Source organism: Cherax quadricarinatus, chromosome 40 (genome assembly GCF_038502225.1).
Source record: "Cherax quadricarinatus isolate ZL_2023a chromosome 40, ASM3850222v1, whole genome shotgun sequence".
NCBI classification, from domain to species: domain Eukaryota; kingdom Metazoa; phylum Arthropoda; class Malacostraca; order Decapoda; family Parastacidae; genus Cherax; species Cherax quadricarinatus.
Window position 1 is genome coordinate 203444 of NC_091331.1, and position 20722 is coordinate 224165.

Sequence of the window (20722 nt, forward strand, 5' to 3'; positions counted from 1 at the left end):
CCTCCAACGACGTCTCCATTCTACTGTTCTCTCTTTACCTTCCCTTCTTGCTGATGGACCCTCCTTTAATTCTGACTCTCTCATTGACTTCTTGACAACAACTGATTTACTCCACAAACTCTGATGATGATACCTTCCGCACTCCCCTCAGCCCTTTCTACCTCAATCTCTTGCTACCCTCTACCCCTGCACTATCCACTGCCCCGCTGTTCTCCGTAACCTACTAATCATCCCTCTCCCTTTTGCCATCTGATACCCTTGCTTCCTTCCTGCCCTGCAGCGCTGTATAGCCGTTGTGGTTTAGCGCTTCTTTTTTATTATAATAAGAATAATAATAATAATAGCTCTTGTTGCTCTAATAACAACAACTGAAAAATGCCTGGTTTTCTTTATAATGTTGCGAAAGCCAAAAATCACCTTATTTAAGGTCTGTATTCTCCCTTCAAGGGCAAAATGCTTGTCCAGAAATTAGGTATCTTGTAGTTTAGAATCTGCTTATTCTAATGAATGTTTTTAAGAAAATTGGTTGTGCTGCTTTTTTGCCATTTCCCTCCAAAAAATGGCCTAAAATTCAGTGTAAGGTCTGTAAGGGCATTTTAACGTACCATTAGCACAGGAACTAAAAATGTTTGGAGTCAGATATTTTAGGAATGTGATGATGTCCACTTGGATAGCTGGCTACAATAATGTCATACTAAAATAATGTTGTCCTTTAGATATATAGGTAGCTGAATTCAAGTTTCACGCGACAGATTTATTTTGCCTACTTTGTCTTCATACTGTGAAAAAAGCAAAAGCATAGAAGTTTTAGGACTGCGAGTTTTGAAGTTAGCTCCAAAAGTTGTATAGGCATATCTACTTACACATCTTTTACTCTTCAAGATCTGCCATAGGAATAACCTGAACAATATTGATTGTTTGCTGCAGGTCAGTGAAGTTTTTGCCTGCCTCCACTCTCAGGGCCATAGCATTACCATGAACTAAAGTTTTCCCAATTGGTGATGGTCATGTGGCGACGATTTTCAAAATTGGTCCACTTGACATGGAATGACCCATTCTATAATATATTTATACATGTACAGTATACTTATTATAAGGCACAGATTTTGGTTCTGGAATATGCCTTCACTCAACAAAATTTCTAATTTCACTGTTAGGCAAAATCAATAGCATAGTACAGTACTTAACTCTAGTGATATTGGTGCTTGGGTAGTTTCCATCACTGTCTTGGCAAATTAACATTCTTTCCTGCATGATACAACCAATGGGATGGCATTAATAAATAAAAAGTATACATACGTATTTAAATTATGTTGGCACAACATTTGTTTTGGAAAAGACTTGTACTGTAGCTTGCAATTTTGTTGACGCTTTTGGAAAATGGCCATAGGCCAGTGCATGTTTTTGCTAAGCAGATTAAGTGTTTAATGAATAAGATACATGTGCAGCACACTTCTTCAATTAAAACAGGTTAATAAAACAAGGGAGACAGTATTGTTGGTATATCATCAATAATTAGACTAGGTGTTTACTTGTTTGAAGAGTGTATTGGATACTTGGTCTGCCATACCTGCCTCTTGTAAGTACATATTGCAGTGTTGTCTGTTAACTTAGTTCCTGACACCAATGGAAGATAAAAAAAATGACATCTTTCAAGAGTTTTTACCATAGTGGCCTTTTTAAAATTAGATGGTAGCCATCATTGAGGAATTGATAGAGAAGAACATCCTGCTTTAATATTTCATGCGGTAATAGGTCTTGGAATAAGAATACTACATTAGGGAACAAGAATAAGCACACTACAGCAAGGAACAAGATTAGCCATACTAATGTGAGGCACTCCTCTGGGTGGGAAGTCCAGTACCTGTACTCTGAAAGAGGGGTGGGGATGTCACTGTTCAGAGGGTCATTTGAATTGTGATGTTTGCACTTCTGGCAAGAAAGCTATTAACCCTTAAACTGTCCAAAAGTAGATCTACGTTTGCACGCGTAGCGCTCCAAACGTAGATCAACATTTTATTTTTCATTCCTTCAAATTTGGCACAATAGGCTTGAGTCGCCTAGACGTGAAAGAATGGGTCTGTGCACTCAGTGTGCGCACTATTAAAAAAATCTGGGAGCATTTAGTACCTTGTGGGAGCACCAGTTCAATTGAGCACCAACTAGAGCAAATAGCGTGGCAAATACCAGGGATTCACTGATGCCATGTTGCATTAACACTTCCATTTTAAGAGGAAAGTAAAAATAGGTTAGATAAATACTTGAGTGAGTGTGGGTGGGTGTGAGTTGGACCTTACTAGCTTGTGCTAGTTAAAGGATGTGACCTGACTAGGTGGGTCATTTGTCTAAGTCAGGTGGGGGGGGGGAGTGTGACATGTACCTTGCCATGCATGGGCCAGTAGGCCTGCTGCGGTGTTCCCTCTTTCTTATGTTCTTACGCATTCGGCAGGCTGGCCGGCTGGCTTGCTTTGGCTGTCTCTGGCTGTCTCTGTCTATATCTCTATCTGTCTATATCTCTGTCTATGTCTCTGTCTATCTATATATCTGTCTATCCATATATCTGTCTCACATGTACACATAAGTACAGTTATTATGCTTAGTGTAAATTACCTAGGATAATCAAAAATTCCAGGCAAAGATAGACAGACAGATAGACAGAAACATGTTTGTGTGTATCAGTGAAAACAAAGCCAGGGCTCCCCCGAGCACCCATTTATCAAATGTCACCGAGCTGATAACAGATGTCATAACATGATTCTTCAAGGGGTTTGATATCCTATACTCTAGGCAGACAGAAAGACAGATAAGCAGAGACAGACAGATAGAGACAGATAGACAGACAGACAGATAGGTAGACAGACAGACAGGCAGATAGATAGACAGACAGATATATAAATAGACAGAGAGACAAGACGTGTGTGTGTAACAGTGATAACAAATACAGTGAGGGTTAGCTGGAGCAGTGTGCATTTATCAAATGTCACTAGGCTGTCAACAGTATAAGGATGCCTTTCATAACAATATTCTTCAAGGTATATGCCAGGATATCTAAAACATTGCTGAGACCTGTAAATGTTTTGTATATATTTCTAGACAATAGTAAATAACCCAGGCAGGTGTAAATGTTCACCTGTCAATGTGATTGTGACTATTTGAGCACAATTTCAGCACCTAATATTAGTGTCAGAACAAAGATTGGCTATGAAATTACAAGAAGTATTATAAATTGTAATTATCACAACATAAAAAAAATATAAATTAAAATAAAAACTGAGGAAAAAAGGTGTATTGGCAACCCTTCTGCAAGTGGCAGGAGTCGATGTTGCCAACAGTTGAGCATCCAGTGCCAACTTCACGGTCTTATATCTCGGTAAATACTGACCCTAAAAAATTTTGTTTAATTCTATAACATGTAGAAAAATGTGCTCTTCATTTTAAAAGAAAAAAAAAAAAGATTTTTTTATTTTTCAAAATATTCGGAGCGCCACGCGAGTGAACATAGATCTACATTTGGACAGTTTAAGGGTTAAAAGAATGATGATGAATGTTTCCTTTTTTTGAGTCACTGTTTCTTGTTAAGAAACAGCCAGTATAGTTAAAAAAAAATCTAAACTTATTCAATTTTGGATGATAGTATACTATTTTTTAACAGTTTATAATATTATAACTTCTGTAATAAGCTAATTCTCTTTTAAAAATTAAAACTAAATTCAGACACTGTGTGTCATATACCAATTATATTTTAAAAGAATACTTCATTTATTTTAACTTTTAAGAACTCGTTCCAGACATTTCGGCCCAAAAAGAAGTTTGAGCCAGGAACTCTTAAGTACTCGCTGCACAAGCAGGCACAGGCATCCTTAAACTCTGGAATCAACCTTCGTAATGTGGTCAGCTTACCGGCAGGAGAGGATCTCAATGACTGGATTGCCGTACATGGTGAGTCATGATAATCCTCTACATTTAATTTGAACACTAAATATTTTCACTACAGTATCTAGTTTTTCTTTTTTTTTTTTTTTACTAACTGAACTTTCTTGATTTTATTCAGAGTTCAGTTGTTGAGGTTACATCTACAGTAACTCTCTCCTAAAATGATACTACGTGGTGCAGTTTTCTGTAAATGCAATTGAAAAAGTTCACCCAAAATTGTAATAAAGAGTGTGAAAAACCCTTGATAGTACACTCTTGAGTGTGAAAACACTCAGAGTGTACTATGGTGGCCCTATAAACCCCAACAACAACAATGGCCGCTGTCACCACCACTAGCCACATACGTGGCTAGAGTGCCAGCAGTAAAACGTAGATTAACCGTTTGGAAATTAAAGGGTTAACCATGGAACCCAAAGGTAAATCTTTCAAATAGTCAACTAGGGGTATGTTTAGATAGTAGAGATAATCTTTAGTAATTTGTACCTAGTAAAATATTAACACTTTTTTTGGCAAATTTGGAGGTGCCTTGAACATAACTTATTTTTTTCCAGATGTTCTTCACTTTACACACAGCTAATTTCCATAAGACGCTGATTTTCAGGAACATATCTTACGCATTATTAGAGGGTTTACTGTATATATTACTGTATGCATTATTGCAGTTAGCCATATATATATATATATATATATATATATATATATATATATATGTATATATATATGTATATATATATATATATATATATATATATATATATATATACATATAAGTGAACAGTATTTAGATAAGGCTAAAGAGGTCTTTGTGGCATTTATGGATTTGGAAAAGGCGTATGACAGGGTGGATAGGGGGGCAATGTGGCAGATGTTGCAAGTGTATGGTGTAGGAGGTAGGTTACTGAAAGCAGTGAAGAGTTTTTACGAGGATAGTGAGGCTCAAGTTAGAGTATGTAGGAAAGAGGGAAATTTTTTCCCAGTAAAAGTAGGCCTTAGACAAGGATGTGTGATGTCACCGTGGTTGTTTAATATATTTATAGATGGGGTTGTAAGAGAAGTAAATGCGAGGGTCTTGGCAAGAGGCGTGGAGTTAAAAGATAAAGAATCACACACAAAGTGGGAGTTGTCACAGCTGCTCTTTGCTGATGACACTGTGCTCTTGGGAGATTCTGAAGAGAAGTTGCAGAGATTGGTGGATGAATTTGGTAGGGTGTGCAAAAGAAGAAAATTAAAGGTGAATACAGGAAAGAGTAAGGTTATGAGGATAACAAAAAGATTAGGTGATGAAAGATTGAATATCAGATTGGAGGGAGAGAGTATGGAGGAGGTGAACGTATTCAGATATTTGGGAGTGGACGTGTCAGCGGATGGGTCTATGAAAGATGAGGTGAATCATAGAATTGATGAGGGAAAAAGAGTGAGTGGTGCACTTAGGAGTCTGTGGAGACAAAGAACTTTGTCCTTGGAGGCAAAGAGGGGAATGTATGAGAGTATAGTTTTACCAACGCTCTTATATGGGTGTGAAGCGTGGGTGATGAATGTTGCAGCGAGGAGAAGGCTGGAGGCAGTGGAGATGTCATGTCTGAGGGCAATGTGTGGTGTGAATATAATGCAGAGAATTCGTAGTTTGGAAGTTAGGAGGAGGTGCGGGATTACCAAAACTGTTGTCCAGAGGGCTGAGGAAGGGTTGTTGAGGTGGTTCGGACATGTAGAGAGAATGGAGCGAAACAGAATGACTTCAAGAGTGTATCAGTCTGTAGTGGAAGGAAGGCGGGGTAGGGGTCGGCCTAGGAAGGGTTGGAGGGAGGGGGTAAAGGAGGTTTTGTGTGCGAGGGGCTTGGACTTCCAGCAGGCATGCGTGAGCGTGTTTGATAGGAGTGAATGGAGACAAATGGTTTTTAATACTTGACGTGCTGTTGGAGTGTGAGCAAAGTAACATTTATGAAGGGATTCAGGGAAACCGGCAGGCCGGACTTGAGTCCTGGAGATGGGAAGTACAGTGCCTGCACTCTGAAGGAGGGGTGTTAATGTTGCAGTTTAAAAACTGTAGTGTAAAGCACCCTTCTGGCAAGACAGTGATGGAGTGAATGATGGTGAAAGTTTTTCTTTTTCGGGCCACCCTGCCTTGGTGGGAATCGGCCGGTGTGATAATAAAAAAAAAAAAAAAATATATATATATATATATATATATATATATACATGTATATATCAATATTATTTGACATTTTATTTCAGTGGTAGATTTCTTCAACCGAATCAACTTAATTTATGGAACAGTTTGTGAGTACTGCACAGAAAGCTCTTGCCCCACTATGTCTGGGGGACAGAAGTTTGAATACTTGTGGGCAGATGGTGCCAAATACAAGAAGCCAACTGCGCTACCTGCAACACAGTACATCTCGCTTCTCATGGACTGGATTGAGACACAGATCAATGATGAACATGTGTTTCCTGTCACTGTTGGTAAGAATATATTGTGCTTAAGATTTAATTAAATTAGCATTCTCTTTGGTACAACATATATGTGATTATTTTTTGAGTCATTATAGTAAATGCTAGCCTTGTTTACACAAAAGATTTCCCTCATTTTATGCATCTTTGTTTTGTGTAAATTCACTTTTTTTTAATAATAAATAAAATGTCTACATTTTATTTATATGAGAGGAGAAACTTTGTTATTAGGCATAAGGGAAAGACAACTTTTCTCTGTACTTGACTGAAGAAGCCTACTGTGTAGGCGAAACGTTTCGAAATAAAGATACCTAACTGTTGCATATGTGTCTTACCTAACAACCTGTTGGGATTTTATACCATTTTAGTATTCACTCTGTCAGACACTGCAACACAATGGTACCTTGGAACAGAACAGAAAACAACTTGGACAACTTCTACTAGTGAGAATGGCTGGATTTGAGAGGGACGTGACCTCCCAACAGCTACATTCTTACCACTACCTGTGGCCTACATCTCACCTCCTGGTGGTATATAAGGCTCCATCCTGTCACTTCAACTCCATATTGTTTTGGACTATGGAACAATACTCTTCTCCAGACTGAGGGACTGACCACTTCAAAACTTCAAGGGTGATGGACTGATTACATCGTCTTCACGTCTACTATCAACTTTTCTGTACTCGACTGAAGAAGCCTACTGTGTAGGTGAAACGTTTCGAAATAAAGATACCTAACTGTTGCATATGTGTCTTACCTAACAACATAAAGGAAAGACAGGAACATTTGTCATATTTTGATCATAGTCATCAGCGCTAGTTCCAGTGCTGAAAGGCAGTGCAAACGGCCTAACGTGAACTCTGCCTGATCTCGTACATATATGATAAGGCATGTGCCGCTATCTTAGAATCAATATTTTTTTTTACTTACACAATTGATTTACAGGGTTAGGTTATGAGTACCTACCTTTAATTACAGGCTCAGAGCTGTTATGTACCTCAGTTCATTTGAAAGCCTTTATATTGTTGTGAGGCATACAAATAGGGAATAGGATGAAGTTGAAGCCATCTGTAGGCCAGCAATTTCATTTAGTCGGTTGACTTTATTTCATTGATGCCATTATGTTGTGCACACATGTTCCAGACTCGGGTCATCCTAGGAATGAATGATCTCAGATGAAGTGATGCTCTTGAGAAGGGTACAACCAGAGTGTAGTTGCTGTTTGCTGCCTTCCTTATTGTGCAAAAGCTCTCTTCTCACTGATCATGAACAGGAGCCAGGAACATTGACCCTGCACATAGCAGTTAGGCCACCCACATCTGTCTGTTGTCAAAAGCTCTACTGAAATGACAGAGCTGTCCAGGCTAGGTTCAGATGAGAGACGAGTCATCTTGCTCTGTTCTCTAGTCTGTCAAGAAGCCGTAGGTGAAATGAGAGACAGGCAATCCAAGGAAGTGCAGCATACTTAAAGGTGTGAGCGCACTTGTGCCTCATACAGTGTCTTGCAGCCTCTACTGTTGAGCAGATGCAAGATACATCTGAGTGCTGTAAGCTTCCTAACCACTTTGTGAGATTTACTATGTGGTTTTCACAGTCAGTTTGGGATCAAATTTCACCCCAAAGATATCAGCCTCATCTCCAGGTTTCAACACTTTATTTCTTTCAACACACCGGCCGTATCCCACCAAGGCAGGGTGGCCCAAAAGGAAAAACGAAAGTTTCTCCTTTTACATTTAGTAATATATACAGGAAAAGGGGTTACTAGCCCCTTGCTCCTGGCATTTTAGTCGCCTTTTACAACACGCATGGCTTACAGAGGAAGAATTCTGTTCCACTTCCCCATGGATGTAAGAGGAGATAAACAAGAACAAGAACTAGTAAGAAAATAGAAGAAAACCCAGAGGGGTGTGTATATATATGCTTGTACATGTATGTGTAGTATGACCTAAGTGTAAGTAGAAGTAGCAAGACGTACCTGAAACCTTGCATGTTTACGAGACAGAAAAATGGACACCAGCAATCCTACCATCATGTAAAACAATTACAGGCTTTTGTTTTACACTCGCTTGGCAGGATGGTAGTACCTCCCTGGGCGGTTGCTGTCTACCAACCTACTACCTAGGAGGTTTCAACACATTCCCATTAATTCTTATCACTGCTCCAGCATTATCATCATGTTACTTAGAGACCATCATTTGTGTTTTATCAGAAGCAAATGTAACCTACCATTGTTTTTCCCAGGCTGATATAGCTGTAAGCTAGTGGTTGATGTAATTGAGTGCAGCTGGCATTTCCTTCCTTGGATAAGTAAATGTCAGAATGCAGTCATCTGAATGTGCTTGAGATTCTGGGATGAGTTGAAGGTGGTCATTAAAGTAAGCATTCCTAAGTACACTTTTCTGTGGGACACTGGCACCAAATGTATGTCTTGTTGACTCTTTCCCATTGAGAATTACTTAGAGATCTGCTCTGTCGAGAGACTGCTCTGTCTAGTGCTGCTGCACAGCTGATCTTGGATTCATCCAGTGACTGATGGCACATAATGGAGAGACATAACAGCAGAGTGACCATTTACTCCATTCATGCTCACCCTTTCCCTGCATCACTGAATGACATTTTGATTTGGCATTTTCAGTGAATGTGATGGTTATAAAAATTTTTTTTTTATTTATTATCACACTGGCCGATTCCCACCAAGGCAGGGTGGCCCGAAAAAGAAAAACTTTCACCATCATTCACTCCATCACTGTCTTGCCAGAAGGGTGCTTTACACTACAGTTTTTAAACTGCAACATTAACACCCCTCCTTCAGAGTGCAGGCACTGTACTTCCCATCTCCAGGACTCAAGTCCGGCCTGCCGGTTTCCCTGAATCCCTTCATAAATGTTACTTTGCTCACACTCCAACAGCACGTCAAGTATTAAAAACCATTTGTCTCCATTCACTCCTATCAAACACGCTCGTGCATGCCTCCTGGAAGTCCAAGCCCCTCGCACACAAAACCTCCTTTACCCCCTCCCTCCAACCTTTCCTAGGCCGACCCCTACCCCGCCTTCCTTCCACTACAGACTGATACACTCTTGAAGTCATTCTGTTTCGCTCCATTCTCTCTACATGTCCAAACCACCTCAACAACCCTTCCTCAGCCCTCTGGACAACAGTTTTGGTAATCCCGCACCTCCTCCTAACTTCCAAACTACGAATTCTCTGCATTATATTCACACCACACATTGCCCTCAGACATGACATCTCCACTGCCTCCAGCCTTCTCCTCGCTGCAACATTCATCACCCACGCTTCACACCCATATAAGAGCGTTGGTAAAACTATACTCTCATACATTCCCCTCTGTGCCTCCAAGGACAAAGTTCTTTGTCTCCACAGACTCCTAAGTGCACCACTCACTCTTTTTCCCTCATCAATTCTATGATTCACCTCATCTTTCATAGACCCATCCGCTGACACGTCCACTCCCAAATATCTGAATACGTTCACCTCCTCCATACTCTCTCCCTCCAATCTGATATTCAATCTTTCATCACCTAATCTTTTTGTTATCCTCATAACCTTACTCTTTCCTGTATTCACCTTTAATTTTCTTCTTTTGCACACCCTACCAAATTCATCCACCAATCTCTGCAACTTCTCTTCAGAATCTCCCAAGAGCACAGTGTCATCAGCAAAGAGCAGCTGTGACAACTCCCACTTTGTGTGTGATTCTTTATCTTTTAACTCCACGCCTCTTGCCAAGACCCTCGCATTTACTTCTCTTACAACCCCATCTATAAATATATTAAACAACCACGGTGACATCACACATCCTTGTCTAAGGCCTACTTTTACTGGGAAAAAATTTCCCTCTTTCCTACATACTCTAACTTGAGCCTCACTATCCTCGTAAAAACTCTTCACTGCTTTCAGTAACCTACCTCCTACACCATACACTTGCAACATCTGCCACATTGCCCCCCTATCCACCCTGTCATACGCCTTTTCCAAATCCATAAATGCCACAAAGACCTCTTTAGCCTTATCTAAATACTGTTCACTTATATGTTTCACTGTAAACACCTGGTCCACACACCCCCTACCTTTCCTAAAGCCTCCTTGTTCATCTGCTATCCTATTTTCCATCTTACTCTTAATTCTTTCAATTATAACTCTACCATACACTTTACCAGGTACACTCAACAGACTTATCCCCCTATAATTTTTGCACTCTCTTTTATCCCCTTTGCCTTTATACAAAGGAACTATGCATGCTCTCTGCCAATCCCTAGGTACCTTACCCTCTTCCATACATTTATTAAATGCACCAACCACTCCAAAACTATATCCCCACCTGCTTTTAACATTTCTATCTTTATCCCATCAATCCCGGCCTGATAATATTACATGTTATTTATCTCTATATTGCTTTCATGTTAAATATCATTTTCCTATTATTTAGTCATTTTTATTTCTATTCTATCTTTCTACCTTTTCCTATATTTTTTACTGTCTGACTTCTTTGTGCTTACTGAGACGATTCTCATTCTTTCTGCATATTATTTGTTTCTCATTGCAATTAAATGGTAACTGTTTCTCTTATGTAATTGCCAAAGATTTAGTAAATGTTTTGGATATTCTTTGAAAAATCTTCACTGCTTGAAGGGTTTCTCAATGTTGGGTCACCTTACAGTGGTGGCAAAGTTTGAGCAGCCTAAGTGCCTGACTAGAACTCAGCAACCCATTTTTTGGCCTAGCTAGGAAGATTTCCTTGTGCTAAAATTTGTTTTTAACTTATAGTCTATGCATTGAAACAAATTATGCTGTGGTTTAGATTGCAACTAATGGACTTAGAATTTTTTTATTATATTGTGAATAAAGAATTATAGTAAATTAGTCATTGCTAGAAATTGACATTAACAAAATGTTCATAACAGAAATTTGGTAATGATGACAGGGGATTATTAATATCAGCAGCTTTTTGTAGCCAGGCAACTTGAAGGCATCTGCAATGGTTGGAGAAGATATTATGTGCAACCACCCTCTAAAGCAAGTGAAAGTTCCTACAAGGAACAAGACAGTACATATACAGTGGCACCCTGGTTTTCATCCTTAACCCTTTGACTGTCGCAGGCCCATTTCTGAAACTGTCATTCTATGTCGCAAAACATTTGAAAAAAAAAAAAAAATTTCTTACCAAAATGTTAGGATTATTTTACTGAGTGTTTTAAGCCAAAAAAATTTATTTGCCATCAGTACTTACTGAGATATAGAGGCGCAAAGTTGGTAGAAAATGAGCCACGTATGGCAACAGCGGCGAATGCCGCTCACCCAGTATTCTTTTATTTACTCCAATTCGAAGGTTTCTTGTATTTTCCAATATTTTTCTTCTCTGAGTAACTTATGTGGCCTGTGAGACCAAAGTAAGGTCCATTGTTCAAATATACACTCATTGTTTACAACACAATAACTGCACAAACATTATCACTATTAGATTGTTTATAAAACTTGTTTACACAAACAAACAATACAAAACATTGTTTATTACTATTGTTCTATAATATATATACATATGTACAGTCACTGAACACTTTCTTAGAACTGCTGCAGCTTGTGGAACTCTTTGAAACATGGGTATATGCAGAGTGGTACTTGACACTCCTCACACATAAAACGAGTGTCTCTGCATTTTGTGGGCATTTTGTGGTATGTCCACATACAAAACACCTCTTCTGAGCACTTTTCTTGAAAGCAGTGGGAGGCATTTGTATGGGGTAGTGATCACCAGACCTCAAACAAGATAGCATGTGTTAGTAATTTCGTGGGCACTGGTCTATTGCAGGTGTTGCTCCTTGTACTTGAATATTATTTGTCTGATGACTGACAAACAAAATTCACCATATTTTGGTTCGTTGTTGGTCTTCAACTTGTATATGTTATAAGCATTCAGCATGGAAATATCAAGAAGATGGAAAAAAAGTTTTATGTACCACTTATAACTCTTGAGTACACAATCAGCAGACCCAATCTGCACGTCACATTTGTCCACTAAGCTCATATTGAGGTTGTAGTCCATGACAGCTACAGGTTTTAGAATGGGTTTATTGGTTTCTCTATTCTGCCTGCCACTGTCTGCCATTTCATTTCAGTGAACTGATGTCAACAATGTGACATCACATTTGTCATGCCACTGAAATGCCATGATGTCATTGGCAGCAAAGGCCTGCACCTCACCTCTGCGAGTGCCAGCATCGAACCTTGCATAAGCTTACAATTACCACACACTGTGCCACACGTCTGCCATGTTCACTCACAAGAAATCACTGAGTATGGGGCTTGTGTACCAGTTATCAGTATATAATATATGCCCCTTACCAAGATATGGTTCCATCATTGTTCTAACCACATCACCAGAGATACCCAATAACTTCCTGGTATCTGTCAATGTAGTACTGCCAGTGTACACAATTATATCCAAAACCAGACCACTTTTGCAATCACACAGTACAAATAACTTTATACCAAAGCGTTTCCTCTTGCTTGGTATGTACTGCTTGAATGAGAGTCTTCCTTTGAACAAAATCAAAGACTCATCAGTAGCAAGCTTCCTGAAGGGATTAAAATTTATACAGCACTTTTGTTTCAGGTACATAAACACATTTCTGATCTTATATAACCTGTCACTTCTGTCAGGCTTTGTTTTATCTGAAAAGTGTAACATACGTAACAGTATCAAAAAACGATTCACCCCTATAATATCACTAAAACCTGGGGTTGAAATCAAGCATTCTGTCAACCAGTATGTGGTGACAGTGTGTTTATACACGTGGCATAAGCATTATTGTGGCAAAGAACAGGTACATCTCTGCCACAGTTGTGTCCTACTGGTGTAACCGTGACCTTGGTGAAAGAATTGTATTTACCATGGTGTACTCATAGTATGTGTTGCTTTCCCTGACAATAATTTCCATCAGGGGTTCATTGAAGAATAACTGAAAGCATTCCAATTCAGTGGCATTGTTCCCAAGTGTACACAATGGCTATATTCCATTTTGTGTTTCATCAGTGTCATGGGGATTGGGAACAAAATTGTCACCTTGCTGCCAATCCCAGATGCGGTCTGCTGGTGGGTTCTGGATATTGAAAAGTGGTTGTGGATGTTGTGGGAGTGTAGGGTTGGGTGGGGCTGGTTGTGCTTGTTCAGAGTCAGCAGCGTCGGTAGTAGCGTGGCCCGCTGCTGGTGCCACATGACTCATGCCACCGCCAACATTACCACCACCATCACCTTCTTCCCCACGCACATTACACATCCCCATTGTAACAATATCGTCATCTTCACTGTCAGGTCATGGTGTAGGGCCACGGGATGTACTCCCAGATTTACTCCTTTGCCTTGGAAGGGCATAAGGTACACTACCAGAACACATGCTGCGTCGTACATATTGCCGTTTCACTGGCGAATATTCCCCCCTCACTGTCGCAACTCGAGCTGCTTTCAATAACTTTGAAATCACTATCATTATTACTTTCACTGCTCAGATCTGAGTCCTGTAAACGGGGAAATAGTTTCCTTTTTCGTCCTGGTACAGGTGAACATGAATGAGATGTGCCAGCACCAGAGGTGGATGGTTGTGGGTCATCTGGGTTTTCATCACTAATTACGTTATCCTGGGCACTGCTTTTGGTCACACCCTCTCTAAAACCATGAAATTCACTTTCACTGGCACTTCCATCAGGCATGGTGAAAATGGACTACCAAGATGGCATTCCCACAATGCACCACTGAGTCCCAGATTTTTTTCACAGGGTGCACACCCACCACGCAGACCCATTCTCTCTCATGTAGGCCCACCAGCTTTCTCCTGCTTGATTTGAAACCACTAGAATTTACACGTATTAATATGTCGGAAACATTGGCTCGTAAGATGTATTTATATGACCGAAACAGTCAAAGGGTTTATCCGTTCCAGAAGGTCGGTCGAAATCCGAAATGGACGAAAACTGAAATAATATTTCCCATAAGAAATAATGTAAATCCAGTTAATCTGTTCCAGACACCCAAAAATACTAACAAAAAATACATTTTATGGAGAGTAACTATAATTTTACATGTAGAAAACAATGAGAAATAAATATAAAGCACTAATTTTAATGGATAAATGAACATTTAAATCATTATTACATACCTTTATTGAAGACTCTTGTTTGTGATCTCTGTTTCATTAGCATATTTACTCCTTTAGCAACATCAGCTTCCTTGATTTTTACTTTCTTTGCCAGGATGGAACCGATTGTTGATTTGGACTTCCCACACATCCTGGCCACACATACGCCACTTCCGTATTTTGATACAAGCTCTTTCTTGAATTCCATTGTGTTTCTCGCCTTCTTTACCAAAGGGCTGGCACTCTGTACTTTCTTTGGCCCCATGGTGGCTTATTTCACAGTCGCATTCAATAAACAAGCACAAAAAACAATGGATGAATGCACAGAGTATTGTTCACTCGATAAGTAATGGAGGCAGACTGAGTCAGGCAGTGGCGTCCCAGGCAGGCAGATGCGTCTGATACAGATGATTTCCGAGTCGATGTATGAAACCCGGAGTAAAAATTTGCTGACAAAAGTGGTCGAAATCTGAATTGTATGATATTCGGACAAGACGAAAACCAGAGTTTTACTGTACTATAGATAGATTATTTTACATCTCATGGTACAATTCATTATTCACTGCCTTCATGAAAGCAATTTGTTAGGTAAGGCCTTTGACTCCAATATATACTCTCTTCTCTTAAAAAAATTTGTTTCACATAATCCTCAGTCAGCCATTTAACATGTAAATAACACCTTATTTCAAACTTCATACAGGTGTTATATAAAATCATGTAATTTCATTTCAGATGTTCCATTTCCTAAGTCATTTATTCCACTTTGCAAAAAAATCCTCACCCGGCTCTTCAGAGTGTTTGTCCATGTGTACATCCATCACTTTGACCGCATTGTGGCCATTGGAGCAGTAAGTATGTTTACATTTTGCAGTTTTATACCTGTTATGTAATTTCACCAAATGTAGGTGAGCATAAAAGTTAATATTAGACATTAATAAAAGTCTTTAAAATTAGTTGCTTTTCATACTGTAATTATTATTAGTATTTGGTTTTAATCTTAAAACTAAAATCATGGCTATTAATTAGTAACTTTTCTTACAGGAAGCACATGTAAATACCTGCTACAAGCATTTTTATTACTTTATAATGGAGTTTGATCTAGTGCCACAAAAAGAACTGGAACCTCTAAAGGATATGACTACCAAGATTTGCTATGACAACCCAGAGACTCCCATAAATTTTGATTATAAGAAGTAGTGAGCCTTTGTGAGAGAATCTTGCCAAAATTTTCAGCTAGAGATTGTAGAATTTTGAATATTTCTCTCAGAAGAGGTCAGTTGGAATCTGAATGTATGAATCACTGTTATAACTATGGAACTGAATCTGAAATTCTGTTAGCATTATGCACTAGTAGTACTTTCTGTAAGTCCCAGCTAGAATTATTGGCATGTTTAATTTTATTTTTGAGTACGAAGTTAAATTTTATTTAAACATTGTTTAAAAAATATGTCCTTATTGATGAGTAAAAAGTTAATCTAGTAAAGAGTATTTCCCCCTAAGCAAGTCATGTAAAGTATTACTAACTTTTTATATACTGTAAAACTAATTTTATATAGAGTATATAGGAAATTACAACCACTAACCTGATTTTATTGTAAGATGTTCTAGGTCAGTTGTCATATTCCTCATACTGTATCAGTGAAAATGAGTCATATCACTAAAGTAAGGTTCAAGATGTGTCCATCATAGCACACAAGAACACACAGACACAGGGCAAAGGTGTCAGCAAATAGATAATAGTAAATTAGCTGTCATACAGTTGAATTTTTAGTACAAAACAGGGCTCATCATTTGACAATATTAAACATGACCCATGTGGTTGAGAACTGAATGATATTATATAATTGCAATAGGAAACATTTTCTAAATCAGTGAAAATTTGAATGAGAGAGAAAAAGGCCACTTCATGATTTTTTGTTTTTTGTTATAGAGAGATTTTTCTCGAGGGTACCTCATCATCAAAGATGAGACTTGAAAAGAAACCAGTTACATAAAATATATACGAATAAAACCTTGACTACACATGGTAAAATTTAAGAGTATTCTTGTATGTGGTATAAGGCAACAGATTTTTACAGTATTTTCTATTTTTGTATCTGGTTGTCATTGATTTCATCATAAAAGGAAAGAAAAATTATGAAAATTTGGTTAAAAGGCATTTTACTAAAAGATTACGAGAAGCTAGCCATATTTATATACAGTGGACCCTCGACATTCGATACTAATCCGTTTCTGAGAGCTATTGAATATCGAAAATATCGAAAGTCGAATTAATTTTCCCCATAAGAAATAATGGAAATCAAATTAATCCGTGCAAGACACCCAAAAGTATGAAAATTTTTTTTTTACCACATGAAACATTAAGTTTAATGCAATAGAATAATTACAATAACAACAAAAACAATAGACTAATAACAATAGAATAATTGACACTTACCTTTAATGAAGATCTGGTGATGATTGATGGGATGGGAGGAGGGGAGAGTGTCAAAGTTGTTACTGTTTAGAAGGGGAATCCTCTTCCATTAGGACTTGATGTAGCAAGTCCTTTTCTGGGGTTACTTCCCTTCTTCTTTTAATGCCACTAGGACCAGCTTGAGAATCACTGGACCTCTGTTGCCGTTCCTTTAAGATTTGTCTAAAATGGGCCATAACATTGTCATTGTAATCACCAGCACGGCTTGCAATAGCTGTGTTAGGGTGATTTTCAAAATCTTTCTTAATTTCCATACTAATTCTCACTCTTTTTACCACAGGGTTGGCACTAGAAGCTTTCTTGGGGCCCATGGTGACTTATTTTGCAGAAACAAGCACCAAAAACAGTGATAATATGGATAATATGGAATGTACCAAATGTTTCCTTAGATGCGTGCTCACTGGCTAGCTTGTAAACACTGGCACACACGGGGCAGTTCAGGCCACACGTGGACACGTCTCGTACGAATCGTATCGAATGCCGGGTTTTCCATCGAATGTTGAAGCGAAATTTTTGCTTTAAAATGCATCGAATGTCGATGCCATCGAATGTCGGGGGTCCACTGTATATTGTAGATATACATTTATATATAAAGCATGTGTTTGGCAAGCACCACCCTTTTTTTATACAGTATGTATTTTATATTTTATTTATATTTCTTTTAAATTTGAGTTTATATAGAGAAATATGATACCTTAGATCAGATTTTATATATTTACGTACATATACATACATAGACAGCAACCACCCAGGGAAGTACTACCGTCCTGCCAGATGACTGTGAAACAAAAACCTGTAATTGTTTTGCATGATGGTAGGATTGCTGGTTTCTTTTTCTGTCTCATAAACACGCTAAGATAACAGGGATATCTTGCTACTCCTACTAACACTTTGGTCACACTTCACAGACACGCACATGCATATATATATATACATACATCTAGGTTTTTCTCCTTTTTCTAAATAGCTCTTGTTCTTTTTTATTTCTTCTATTGTCCATGGGGAAGTGGAAAAGAATCTTTCCTCCGTAAGCCATGCGTGTCGTATGAGGCGACTAAAATGCCGGGAGCAATGGGCTAGTAACCCCTTCTCCTGTATACAATTACTAAAAAAGAGAAGAAGAAAAACTTTATAAAACTGGGTTGCTTAAATGTGCGTGGATGTAGTGCGGATGACAAGAAACAGATGATTGCTGATGTTATGAATGAAAAGAAGTTGGATGTCCTGGCCCTAAGCGAAACAAAGCTGAAGGGGGTAGGAGAGTTTCAGTGGGGGGAAATAAATGGGATTAAATCTGGAGTATCTGAGAGAGTTAGAGCAAAGGAAGGGGTAGCAGTAATGTTAAATGATCAGTTATGGAAGGAGAAAAGAGAATATGAATGTGTAAATTCAAGAATTATGTGGATTAAAGTAAAGGTTGGATGCGAGAAGTGGGTCATAATAAGCGTGTATGCACCTGGAGAAGAGAGGAATGCAGAGGAGAGAGAGAGATTTTGGGAGATGTTAAGTGAATGTATAGGAGCCTTTGAACCAAGTGAGAGAGTAATTGTGGTAGGGGACTTGAATGCTAAAGTAGGAGAAACTTTTAGAGAGGGTGTGGTAGGTAAGTTTGGGGTGCCAGGTGTAAATGATAATGGGAGCCCTTTGATTGAACTTTGTATAGAAAGGGGTTTAGTTATAGGTAATACATATTTTAAGAAAAAGAGGATAAATAAGTATACACGATATGATGTAGGGCGAAATGACAGTAGTTTGTTGGATTATGTATTGGTAGATAAAAGACTGTTGAGTAGACTTCAGGATGTACATGTTTATAGAGGGGCCACAGATATATCAGATCACTTTCTAGTTGTAGCTACACTGAGAGTAAAAGGTAGATGGGATACAAGGAGAATAGAAGCATCAGGGAAGAGAGAGGTGAAGGTTTATAAACTAAAAGAGGAGGCAGTTAGGGTAAGATATAAACAGCTATTGGAGGATAGATGGGCTAATGAGAGCATAGGCAATGGGGTCGAAGAGGTATGGGGTAGGTTTAAAAATGTAGTGTTAGAGTGTTCAGCAGAAGTTTGTGGTTACAGGAAAGTGGGTGCAGGAGGGAAGAGGAGCGATTGGTGGAATGATGATGTAAAGAGAGTAGTAAGGGAGAAAAAGTTAGCATATGAGAAGTTTTTACAAAGTAGAAGTGATGCAAGGAGGGAAGAGTATATGGAGAAAAAGAGAGAGGTTAAGAGAGTGGTGAAGCAATGTAAAAAGAGAGCAAATGAGAGAGTGGGTGAGATGTTATCAACAAATTTTGTTGAAAATAAGAAAAAGTTTTGGAGTGAGATTAACAAGTTAAGAAAGCCTAGAGAACAAATGGATTTGTCAGTTAAAAATAGGAGAGGAGAGTTATTAAATGGAGAGTTAGAGGTATTGGGAAGATGGAAGGAATATTTTGAGGAATTGTTAAATGTTGATGAAGATAGGGAAGCTGTGATTTCGTGTATAGGGCAAGGAGGAATAACATCTTGTAGGAGTGAGGAAGAGCCAGTTGTGAGTGTGGGGGAAGTTCGTGAGGCAGTAGGTAAAATGAAAGGGGGTAAGGCAGCCGGGATTGATGGGATAAAGATAGAAATGTTAAAAGCAGGTGGGGATATAGTTTTGGAGTGGTTGGTGCAATTGTTTAATAAATGTATGGAAGAGGGTAAGGTACCTAGGGATTGGCAGAGAGCATGCATAGTTCCTTTGTATAAAGGCAAAGGGGATAAAAGAGAGTGCAAAAATTATAGGGGGATAAGTCTGTTGAGTGTACCTGGTAAAGTGTATGGTAGAGTTATAATTGAAAGAATTAAGAGTAAGACGGAGAATAGGATAGCAGATGAACAAGGAGGCTTTAGGAAAGGTAGGGGGTGTGTGGACCAGGTGTTTACAGTGAAACATATAAGTGAACAGTATTTAGATAAGGCTAAAGAGGTCTTTGTGGCATTTATGGATTTGGAAAAGGCGTATGACAGGGTGGATAGGGGGGCAATGTGGCAGATGTTGCAAGTGTATGGTGTAGGAGGTAGGTTACTGAAAGCAGTGAAGAGTTTTTACGAGGATAGTGAGGCTCAAGTTAGAGTATGTAGGAAAGAGGGAAATTTTTTCCCAGTAAAAGTAGGCCTTAGACAAGGATGTGTGATGTCACCGTGGTTGTTTAATATATTTATAGATGGGGTTGTAAGAGAAGTAAATGCGAGGGTCTTGGCAAGAGGCGTGGAGTTAAAAGATAAAGAATCACACACAAAGTGGGAGTTGTCACAGCTGCTCTTTGCTGATGACACTGTGCTCTTGGGAGATTCTGAAGAGAAGTTGCAGAGATTGGTGGATGAATTTGGTAGGGTGTGCAAAAGAAGAAAATTAAAGGTGAATACAGGAAAGAGTAAGGTTATGAGGATAACAAAAAGATTAGGTGATGAAAGATTGAATATCAGATTGGAGGGAGAGAGTATGGAGGAGGTGAACGTATTCAGATATTTGGGAGTGGACGTGTCAGCGGATGGGTCTATGAAAGATGAGGTGAATCATAGAATTGATGAGGGAAAAAGAGTGAGTGGTGCACTTAGGAGTCTGTGGAGACAAAGAACTTTGTCCTTGGAGGCAAAGAGGGGAATGTAGGAGAGTATCGTTTTACCAACGCTCTTATATGGGTGTGAAGCGTGGGTGATGAATGTTGCAGCGAGGAGAAGGCTGGA

General features: G+C 38.9%; 1 protein-coding gene across 1 annotated transcript; it reads left to right on the forward strand.

Annotated features, from left to right (window-relative positions):
• The first annotated feature begins 3319 nt into the window (after positions 1–3319).
• Mob3 (MOB kinase activator 3) lies at positions 3320–18840 on the forward strand. Its single transcript, XM_070092565.1, has 5 exons — positions 3320–3370; positions 3777–3939; positions 6166–6393; positions 15266–15381; positions 15575–18840. The coding sequence occupies exons 1-5, from the start codon at positions 3320–3322 to the stop codon at positions 15728–15730; spliced, it is 714 nt and encodes a 237-aa protein (XP_069948666.1). The 3' UTR covers positions 15731–18840.
• Positions 18841–20722: the final 1882 nt, after the last annotated feature.